Source organism: Mesoplodon bidens (assembly GCF_964165515.1).
Source record: "Mesoplodon bidens genome assembly, chromosome: 4".
Lineage (NCBI taxonomy): Eukaryota > Metazoa > Chordata > Mammalia > Artiodactyla > Ziphiidae > Mesoplodon > Mesoplodon bidens.
The window spans coordinates 43476865-43487767 of NC_138160.1; the positions used below are offsets into that span (position 1 = coordinate 43476865).

The following is a 10903-nucleotide window of genomic DNA, read 5'->3' on the forward strand; positions in this document are numbered from 1 at the left end:
GTCAAGATGGCAGATCTTTAAGTAACTCCAACCCCTGAGAGTGTATTCTGAAACTTCATTGCACACTAGTGAAAGTAAAGATTTTCAGTGCTTTCTGTTTCATTTAATAATAATATTTATATCTTGTATTAATGTAACATTATCTCATTCACATCCAGTTTCTCCCCTCTTAAAAAAAAGAATTAATTCAGGCGACTGGATGTTTTTCCTAATACAAACATTATTTTTTCCATATTGTACTGTATTGATTCACTTAAATGGTTCCATACTTTGCATATAAGGCTGAGCGAACATATACTATTAATTTTTTTAAATTTTATTGAAGTATAGTTGATTTACAATGCTGGGTTTAATACTGTTCTTGAATATGATACCCTCAAGCTTCAAAGCTGTATGTTACTACTCTCTCTCTTTTTTTTTTTTTTTTTTTACTACTCTTTTATGGGCACTGAAAGGTTTGTCTTTGCCTAACTGAAAAGTTTCTAACCACTTTCAAACACCAATAGAAGTTTTTTTGGTTTTTGGTTTTTGGTTTTTGTTTTGCCTCTGTGGAATAGGTTAATGTATAAGGACCAACTTTTCAGGAAGCTCTAAGGCATAGGTTGACCAAAAATGTGAGGCAGAAATATATATTCTGGTCTCACATTTTGACAGAAGATGCTTATCTGTAGCAGAAAATTTACATGAGGAGCCTGTCCTTTGATATGTATTAAAGAGTTATTCATTGAATGAATCATTTAAATATTTTAATGATTAACGAAGTCATGAATGGACTCGGAGAGGCTGTCTTGTTTGTTTTATTGATCAATAATAAACTTGTCCTTTTAAAATAAATCCTAACAGCTTATTCAGCTTGCATTCAAAGACCCTGCCACACACACATTCACAACTCTGTTGGCAATCTTTGAGAATAAAATACAGGTAAATAGTGAAATAATTCTTAAATAATTCTTCACTCCAAATAAAATACTTCTGCAAATATTTCCTAACAAAATCTAGTACAACAGTCTTGCTTGTGCTAAGATCCTTCCAAGTGTACTCATAATTCCACTTATTAACCAAGTTTAAAGAAAAAAATACATTAATATGAAATATATTTTAAAGTTGACATTTCCTGCTGAAATTGACTCTCTTCCAAACCTCCTAAAAAGCTTTTTCTACTTTGAATTTAAAACTCATCTATGTCACTGCACTTACTTTTAAATAAATTCCCTCTGTTGCTCATGTTTTTGACATTTTATAAATCCATAGTGACTAAATTTTTCTAGGTTTCTCATATACTTTTTACTGTTAATATTACTATAATTATTAATAATAAATTTACCATGCCTTGGGTGTTTGAAAACCTTATAGAGTTATACCTTTATTCTAACTATTTTAAACAACAACATTATGTTTATTTTCTCAAGAGGGTGATAAATATGGTTATGGAGGATGACTTGTGCTAACAACTGTTTACAAAAATATATAAATATTTACCTTCACACTTCCCCCAAGTGAGCAAAATACTTCCTTGCTCTCTCAATCTGAGGTGGCATTCTTTAAAACCATTTATGGAAGTGTGTGTTTGCCCTGTGCCCCAGAACCATCCTTCAGATGCGGTAAACTGGGAACTACATTAGCAGCCCTTTGAAACCTGCTTCAATTCAAGGCTACTACTCAAACTCCCGCAAGCTTCAAACATCCCACTTCCTTCAGGGACTGTTTTGTTTTCACTTTTCCCAAAGTGAAAAAAAAAGCACAATTAAATTCTACTGAGGCTACCACAAGGAATATCTAAATGTCATACTCTCCCACCCCCAGCGCCACCTTCTCTTGCTTCTAACTCTTCCTCCAGCCCATATCCCAACGTTAATGTACATCAAGTCAAGAACCGTGGACTCACTGTGGTCTTCAGGTTTGGCTAGCTTTCTCTTTGGCTGATCTCCCTCCAGGTTAAGATTATCTAAGTTGCATTTTTATTTCTTCACTATTACTATAAACACATATTAAACAAATCTATATGCATTCAAATATTTAACAAATATCTAGAAGTCTCCAGTCATATGCATTTTATGGATTGTTAGTAGCCTACTTTTTTTTTTCTAGACCCACCCTGAATCACACTTAGTCTCCAAAAGTTACATGTCCATATGCTATAATACAGACAATTCCTAAAGTGTTGGCTGTGTGTTGAACGATCATTAAAATAGAGTCTTCTCTTGGAAATCCCACCCAGGATCAGCGTGGATTTAACCACTTCATTACAGGAGACCGGGCAGCATTCTCCTTCACGAGTTCTTCTCTCACAGCATTGCCATCTCCAGATGCCATGTCGTGCTCTGAAATGAGAAGGAATACAAATCATGTCCAAATGTTTATAACTTCAAGATCAAGTATGGTTTTGTCTTATTTTTGTATTACAATGGATTTACAATGAAATCTTTAATAGATTCCAAGAGTCTATGCTGTGTTCACCTGCTCTCTATCAGTTAGCACCTCCTTGAATTATTTCTCTTCATTCTCCTATTATCACCTGACATTATTCTATATATGCATTTGTCTTTGTTTCCCTGTATTATCTCACTCCACCACTAGAGTATCAGCTCCATGAAGGCAGGGACTTTGTTTTGTCCACTGTTGCAACAGTGCCTGGAACATAATAGGCACTTAATAACTACTTTCGGAATGAGCAAATGCTGTAAGTATAGATCTCTAAGTAAGATTCTCATACTATCTGATATGGAAGAGGAATTAGCTTATCGATGTGGCTCCAGAATGCAGAAGGCAGACCAAAGGGCAGAACTTTTATAAAGATAGTTCTTGCTCTACATAAAAGTTTGTAATATTTAGAGTTTTTTAAATGAAAATTTCTGCTTCTAAGAAAAATGAGGTGTGTTTGCTTTAGCAGTGCACATTCTGCTATATGAAGATAAGCACGGCCCAGCAGTTAAAGGAATGTATGTAAATTCATGAAACTCAATAAATCTTACCACTACCCCGCACCCACCCCCTCCCCCCGAAAAAAAAAAAAAGCTGCTTGTGAATTCCCAGTCTTGGAAAGGTAGAGAGCTCACTACTAAACAACAACAACAAATGAAGAAGGGAAACCAGGAAGTCCATTTGCCAAGAATGTTGTGACCAACAGGTAGAAAGTTAGAGAAGACAACCTCATGCAATCAAGGTATGAAAGGCACCTCCGAGGTCCCTGTGCTGAGGAACCTTGGTGCCATTTACAAAGGCTTTGCAGAGGTGATATAAAGCCCAAGACAGGACAGAGGCCCCAAGCCCCCTCCTGTAAACAGTAGCACTTGAAGCCCAGGAAGTCCCACGTGGACAATGCAAAACTGAACGGAAGGGCTCCTGGGCAGCCTTCCCACGAGGTCTTTAGGATATTCTGTGCTCCATCCTCAACCTGACTAAGGTTTACCGAGGTTACACTAATAGTCATCCTTAGTTGCACCTTTAGCTCAGGAAAGGAAACACCTTAGGTCAGAAAATGCTTTTTCCATAAATTGCTAATAAAAATCTTGATACCTAATCTGGGTACAGAAATATTCTTTGTGTAACCCTTAATGTAACTTTCATCCAGCAAAATACAGTTGACCTTGAACAACGCTGGTGTTAGGGATGCCGACCCCCATGCAGTAGAAAACCCACCTACTGTTATACCTGCCCCCAAACAAAGGAATTGGTAAATGACTCACCCAAGGGCGGGAAGCTGAAACGGTTTGGATAGAATCAGGACTCAAACCCTAGTTCTTTGACTCCACGGATTGTGATCTCTAATCGAAAACAAACTGTTCCCCACACTTAGTTAATCTAAAGATCTGTAACATGAAAATACAGGTACTATGTTTATTGGGGAAAAGAATGTGCATAAACGTGGATCCACACAGTTCAAATCCATGTTGTTCAAGGGTCAAGTGTATCTGTTTCCAAGGCATCTATACAGTGGTCAAGATTTTTGCAGAATCTGCAAGCAAACGAGAGAGGGTGACAGGCCCGAGGGAAAGAGACTGCACAAGGGTCCAGAGGAGCAGAGGGTGTGCTCCTGCGTGTGCAGCAGGAAGGATGGAGGTGAGACAACAGAGTTCCATCACTGAGGAATATTCCAGAGGAGCTCGAGAGCCCCCCAGACCTTCATCCCAAACAGCAACAAAGATTCACCAGGGATTTAATTCTCTCTTGGTGGGAAAGATTCAGGTGCAATCTTAAACGAGTGAAGAGGCATTCTAAAGTTGCTCCTTCAATGTTCTTTGTAGCCTACGGTTTTAAGAAAGCAAAATAAGACAAAAGAAGCTGCAAGTGTTTGAGGCAGCTAGCTGTGCTGAGGTAATAGGTTTCCCTGTACTAAAGACAATCAAACCATTCAAAAAAATTCCTCATTTCAGAAAGTAGATTGGTGGTTGCTAGGGGTTGATGAGTGGGAGTAACTGCTTGATGGGTACTGGTTTTATTTGGAGCTGAGAAAAGTGTTCTGGAACTAGATAGAGGTGGTGGCTTCCCAACACTGTGAATGTACCAAATGCCACTGAATTGTTCACTTTAAAAAGGTTAATTTTATGTTAGGTGAATTTCACCTCAATAAAACATTTTTTCCAAACTTAAAATTCAATTTTCTTCCATTTTGCTTTTCAAGAACTATAGGGACAAGTCATAAGTATTTATAATGTTAATACTGATCTCAATATCCGGATCAAGTATTCACGTAGATATTCACCTAATAGGTTAAAAACAGGTTTTCAATTTAAATTAATGTTTAAGGGCATAGCCATACTTAAAAATAATAATTCACTGAAAAACACAGTATTTCCCCTTTATCTTGATGTACTTAACTGAACCCACATGTAAGAAGGAGGTAAATCTGGGAAATAAGCACATTTATCAATATTTCAAATCTTATTTAATTTGAAGTGCAAAGAACCAGAAACAAAAACTGAACTAGATTTGGACTGTCAACTATTTGTATCTGAGGGGGAAAAGTATACAGTTTGTTGATACTAGCAGTTGCTCTGGCTACATGTTATTTTAAACATGTAGCTACTTCCAATTTAATAAAGCTTTACTGTACTAACAACTTATTCAACAAGATAACCAAATAGGTTAATAGCATAGTCTTATAGGCTGTATTTCTCACATTCTAACAACCTGTGTAAGAAATACATAAGCACTAACAAGCAGTATGTGAATATTACACACTTTCATTCAAAGGTTTAGCGATGATTCCCAAATTTTAATCATAGATACTATCTCTTATTCTCTCCAAAATCCACAAAAAGGCATGCTTGGAATTATTCCATTTAAACACTTCCATTTGGTTTAAGAAAAGAAATGTTTTATATTTTCTATGTTGCCTCTTAAGCCTTATCCAATAAATTCCTCAGAGTACTCTTTCTATGTGAAGTTGGGAGAGAAGCAGCTTTGTCTAGTATGTATGTAAAACAGATCACTGAAGAATTTAAACAACTTTATATATCTCGGTTATTTTTTATTACACGTTTTTTCTGTAATCAATCATATTTATCCTCCATATAAACTGGGTAAACTTTACAAAAATTATATAATCTTCAAAATTATTAATGAGGTTTCTTTGAAAAAAAGCAACAAATTTCAACAACCTCCCGCCTTTCTCTTAAGTAAAATAAAAGAAACTAAATCATTTAAATCAACCTCTTATTCTACTCATCCATATTTTTTCTTATTCAGACTGAAAATGAGGCTATGTTTCAATGTTTATACAGGAATCAATTCTTACCTGTGTGAGAAACAAATCTCTGGTTGGCAGCCTTGGCTACTGAATATTGGAAGGGAAACTTCAGACATTTGCCGGTCACCCTGTCACATATGCCCGACTGACAGCTGCAGGTCTGTTTGCATTCCATCCCAAAGGTGCCATACGGGCAGTCTAAGGATAAAGGGAAGGTTGAGAGAGGGAGCTGCTTGTTGTACATAAGCGTCCATCCTCACAGCCCGTGTGCACAGCCTCAGGAATTGAACAAACCTCATGAATATTGACTATCAGATAAAACCCAATTCTCCAAAAATCCCAGGCTTTGAAAATTGAAACTTTGTCACAAATGTGAAATCACACACTAAGACCAGATAATGGATGCCTCACTTGTAGTGTCTTGCTGTGAAGTTTAACTGAAGACAGATACACGTAACCAATATCCTTGAACCAGTCTTAATTCTGTCTACTTTCTGCTTAGATACCAAAAGACAAGGTCTCATGGGCTACCTCTGTGACAGCCCAGGGAAGGTGGGCAATTGAACAGACATGTGCATCAGTTCCTCACAGAATTTAAGAGATATGATGCTGTATTTGAATCCCCTGTAATCACAGACAATTTACTGCTGTAAAGGTACAGGAAAGGGTTTAAACTAACCAGGGGCTAAGAGGGTAATCATCCTAGCTCTTTACGAAGTGGCTAAACCTCAATCTGCTCCAACTCTTATCAACTTCCTTATCTAACAAAATGGCGGTACAAATGTACCTAACTCCTCCACATGTTAAGAGGATTCACTACTAAAACCCTCTGCAGAGCTAAGATCCAATATGCTAAATGACAAGAAAGCTGAGAATATATTCATATACTTAACCAAATCTGGAAGCTTTTAGAGCTTCGATGTTTTCATACTTAGACTAAAACATACTATATTGAGAAAAAGAGAACAAACTCATTTAGTAAAAATGCATGGGTTTTATGATGTAAATAGCATCTCAATAGACTAGCTAGCCTTGAACAGCCAAGCAGAATATTTATTCTCATGGCATAAGAATATCCTTGTAAATGTACAATCACACATGGGTGAAGAAACAAGCTGTGAGGCATCTAAGTCTTTAGCAATCTAATATTCCACAGAATGATCAAGACAGATATTAATGAAATATATCTTCTAAAGAGATTTAGGACTGCTGTACTCTGCATCCTTCAGATTAGAGAAGCACCTGGTTTTAAACATTGGCCTCTCTGTTGGGAAGAATAGTTCTTAAAAGGGATCCTGAAAAAAGTCTCTGGCAGAAAAGCACACAGCATTGGGATCTGACTGTGTCTCCAGTGATATTGAAAACTAAAACTTTAGCCAAATTTTCAGTTATGCTTCTATTGTATCCCTCAATGTACTGAATAATGCTGGGCAGATAGTAGGTGTTCAATAAATATTGTTATCTGGGCAACGCGACGCCAAACATCTGAATATTTTAAAAACATCCAGATATGCAGCTAAAATATACAGTTTTCATAGGGGTGTTCTTTTTTTAAAAAAAAAGCTAAAGTAGAGAGTTTGCCTATAGCAAAATATAATGTATCTATCTAACTGCTGAGTTTCACACAGCCTCACTATTTCCAGCAGAGAGTAAATGTTCGAAACCAGACTCACTTGCAATCTGAAGGATGTCCAAGAGCTATCCTAAACAGCTTTTAAAAATATATCTTATTAACAGCTACCTCAATCATTCAGTGAATATTGGAGTGCTAAAGACTCCAGATGCCTTACAGCTCGTTTCTTTAACCATATGTAATTGGACATTTACAATCACACATAGAGTCAATTTTTATGCCAAGAGAAAAAGCAATCCACAGCATATACTTGTTATATCATAAGTATGATTGTGTTAACCACTTCCTCCCTAACTTCCCTATGTGAAGTACTTTTTTCTTGGCTGATAAGCCCTATAATTTACAGAAAATAGAGATCCTACTCAGCTGAAAGAAATGTATGTGAATGTCCACCAGAGAAAATGTCTCCTCACTATTCTACCTTTTATTGGTTATAAACAAAAATAAGCTAAGCAAAAAATAAAATTCTCCTAAAAGTTCAAGCATTTATTTCCTAACCTTTAGTATGTTTTGTGGCCTAAAAGTTAATGGATTTATAAAATATTTTTCTAAAAGAATTAATGGGATTAGCTCAATACTGGATGATTATCATTCATAAAAGCTTACAGTTGTATTAAACACATAAAATAAGAATTATTTAGAAACTTCTCAGTCCCTTTCATTTTAAAAGCTTCTTTATAGCTGATTCACTTTGTTGTACAGCAGAAACTAACACAGCATTGTAAAGTAATTATACTCCAATAAAGATGTATAAAAAATAAAAAATAAAAGCTTCTTGGTACTGTAAAACTAATGAATGGGGTTATAACATATGTGTTGAATCTTAATAATAGTTCTTAACATGAGATCATGAGGTATCCATACACAGAGTATTTTAAAATCACCATTCTTTCGTTTCTAAACATGTTAAACATTGTAAACTACAGTCACTAAGTTTGAAATAAATTCTACAAATGTTTAACTACATTGTTTAGCTATAATTTCAACCTAATAAAGTTTTTCTTTAAGTCCGTAAGAGGGCGAACCTCTTTCTTTACAGAGTTCCAATTTTAGTTTTTCTTTAGGTGTTATTTTTCCTGGTCTTACACTCATTTTTCTAGATGACCAAAATCTTTTATAGAGCGGAATGAGGTTTGCTTTATACTTCAGGGTATCTTCCTCCAAGAATGTGAGTCATTTTGCTAGATGACTTAAGCTGCCCTATTTCACAAAGTGCCTTAGTGTTCATCAGAAATATTTGATCTTGAGAGGTGCCCTCCATCCCGTGGACCCTTTTAAGATCAAAGAATCACTAAACCGCAGGGCTAGCCACCACTCCAAGAGGTTATCCAGTGCAGACCTCTGTAATCACTGACTTCAGAAGAGAGGACACCTAAACCATCCATAACAGATTACCTGTCAAGTTCCTGAAGTTTTCCAGAAAAGGAGGCAACACAGTCTTCAATCGGAACTTGAAAAAAAAAATCTCCTAGGCATAATGAGTGAAATGCTGTATTCCTTTCTGGACTTTCTTGCACACTGGGTTCAGTTGCAATTTGCAGAGTTATCTTTCTCTCTCTCTCTGACAGCATCAGTGTGGGACCTGGTCCCTAACCCACCTGCATTTTCCCTCTTTGCATTTTGAGAAAAGGCTCCTCATCTCTCACGCTGGCTAAAAGCCCTCAGTGTGCCCTGGGCGGGGAGAAGAAAGGGGTCACTCTTTACCTTTGCAGATACCAAACTCGTCACCAAAATCATCCTCCTCACTGTAAAACTGACACCTCAGCCCGGGGCCACACTTCACGCCATCCATGCCTGAGACCGTGCGGTAGCAAGTTTCTCCCAGCGCAGCGGCGCACACCCGGCAGCAGCCACAGTCGTCCAGCACCGTCCTCTTACAGCGCAGGCTGCTTTTGCACTCGTTAGTGTCACAACGCTCCGGGCAATCGACCGCGTACTTGGTGCTCCAGGCCGCCGCCAGGTGCGCGGGGACCAGGAGCGTGGCCAGCAGCAGGAGGCTCTTCATGTTTCCCGCGGCGGCTCGGGCTCCGCTTCCCGCGGCGGGGTCTTTGCTGGCGGGAAGAAGCCGTCCAAAGTGGTAGCTGAGCCTCTGCCTACACGTTTATGAGTTTTATACACTGGGTTGCCCGCATGCTTCCCCGTCATCAATTTCCTCAACCCAGCAGCAGCGCTGTCCTCCTGCCAGGCTCTCTTGTTTTAGTTTATGAAATCCAGGATGAAGGCTGGATTAACACGCTGCTGCCATCCAGGAATTGAAAAGCCCGAGCTGATGTCATCTGTTATGTTTAGATGGTTGTTTTGCATGAGGACTAAAACACTCGCTCACATCCGTCTCAAGGGCTCAAGGACGTCTGTTAAGGGGGAATAAAGAAGGCTGCACACCCTCCTCCAGGACAGGAATTGTTCGGACACCAGCACATCAGTTGGGGCATAGCTTTGTCTACGAGCCTCTGCAGTCATGAGGAAAATTATATCGACATGAATCATCAGGACCGAAGAAGCTCGTTTTAAAAAAATAAATAAACATTTGGTATTTCCCTTCAATAAATAGCTATGAGATCATTTGGAAGAAGAAAGGGTTATGGTGGGCCTTTTCAATACTTAGAAGAAAGAAAATATTTTGAAAGGGATTTTTTAAAAGACCCTCTCTTCCTTCCTCTCACCCCTCATCCAATGTTATTTCTAAAACAATTCACATGGCATATATCTCAGTTTATCATGGATGTAGCTATATTTCTAGTAAGATGTGGAACTGCCGCTGAGAATTTCCTTTAAAATCAATGCAAAACCCACAAAAGTGGTAAGATGCTGCTGACACTGTTTCTGGCTTACTCAGTTCTGGAAAAATTTATCAGTTGGACTTGTCCTGACCCAAAACTCACTGGGGAGAAGGCTCATCCATCACCAAGTCTGCTTGTCCAATGATTGAGCCCATTCGGAGCCCTTCCCCTCACCTCCTGGCATCGATCAGAACGCTCACGAAAAACCGCCAAACAAGGCAGGCAGCCCAAGGAAACAAATGAGCCAGCAGGCAAATCAGACCGTGGCCCAGAGAGGCAAGTCACAGGGAAGGGAAAACATTACCCATCAGGAAACAAGGTCTTCAAGCTATGGAGGGTCACAGGGCCTAGGTCCCACTGGGGAAGACAGAGCAGTCCTCTTAATATATTAACTGGATCTAGGCCTCATTAAGCAGGGTTTGTGGGGCAGAAAGAGCAAGTTTGAAAGAGAGAGGGGAGTTCTTACACTAGCTACATGTTGGAGTCCAAGCCCCGCCACCTATGAAAATAGACATATTCCCACTGTCGTCTAGTAAATATACAACCAACGATGTTGATAGCTCTTGGTCAGTCACAAGTTAGCGATGGGCAAGCCACAGGGCTTCTCTCAGCCTCTGCTTCCCTTTGGAGAACTGACAGTGTTAGGCAAGCTGATCCCTAAAGTTCTTGTCCCTTCTAGAAGCTGAGGTCGAGTTCATCGGCTGTGACTTGACGATTAGCCTTCAAACGTGCAATTTTAGGAGGATGGAGGGAATGGAAACCGAACTGCAGGGAATTGAGGAGATGGGAAGTGAAGGCAAG

At 38.7% G+C, this 10903-nt stretch overlaps 1 protein-coding gene across 3 annotated transcripts; it reads right to left on the reverse strand.

Moving 5' to 3' along the window:
• Positions 1 to 781: 781 nt before the first annotated feature.
• On the reverse strand, positions 782 to 9754 carry ESM1 (endothelial cell specific molecule 1). 3 transcript variants are annotated; one of them, XM_081233221.1, is made up of 3 exons: positions 9027 to 9746; positions 5738 to 5887; positions 782 to 2321 (listed from the first exon to the last, which is right to left on the reverse strand). In XM_081233221.1, exons 1-3 carry the CDS (start codon positions 9325 to 9327, stop codon positions 2221 to 2223), a joined length of 552 nt encoding a protein of 183 aa, XP_081089347.1. In that variant the 5' UTR covers positions 9328 to 9746; the 3' UTR covers positions 782 to 2220. The 3 variants fall into 3 exon arrangements, with proteins under 3 accessions (XP_081089347.1, XP_081089348.1, XP_081089349.1); XM_081233222.1 differs by lacking the exon at positions 782 to 2321 and adding an exon at positions 3692 to 3955 and having other exon boundaries at positions 9027 to 9754; XM_081233223.1 differs by lacking the exon at positions 782 to 2321 and adding an exon at positions 3962 to 4245 and having other exon boundaries at positions 9027 to 9753.
• Positions 9755 to 10903: the final 1149 nt, after the last annotated feature.

Coding starts and splice junctions, on each gene's coding strand:
- ESM1 (XM_081233221.1), bottom strand. CDS start 9,327: ATGAAGAGCCTCCTGCTGCTGGCCACGCTCCTGGTCCCCGCGCACCTG. Junction 5,888..9,026: donor CGAGTTTGGTATCTGCAAAG/GTAAAGAGTGAC, acceptor CTTTATCCTTAG/ACTGCCCGTATGGCACCTTT. Junction 2,322..5,737: donor GAGATTTGTTTCTCACACAG/GTAAGAATTGAT, acceptor TTCTCATTTCAG/AGCACGACATGGCATCTGGA.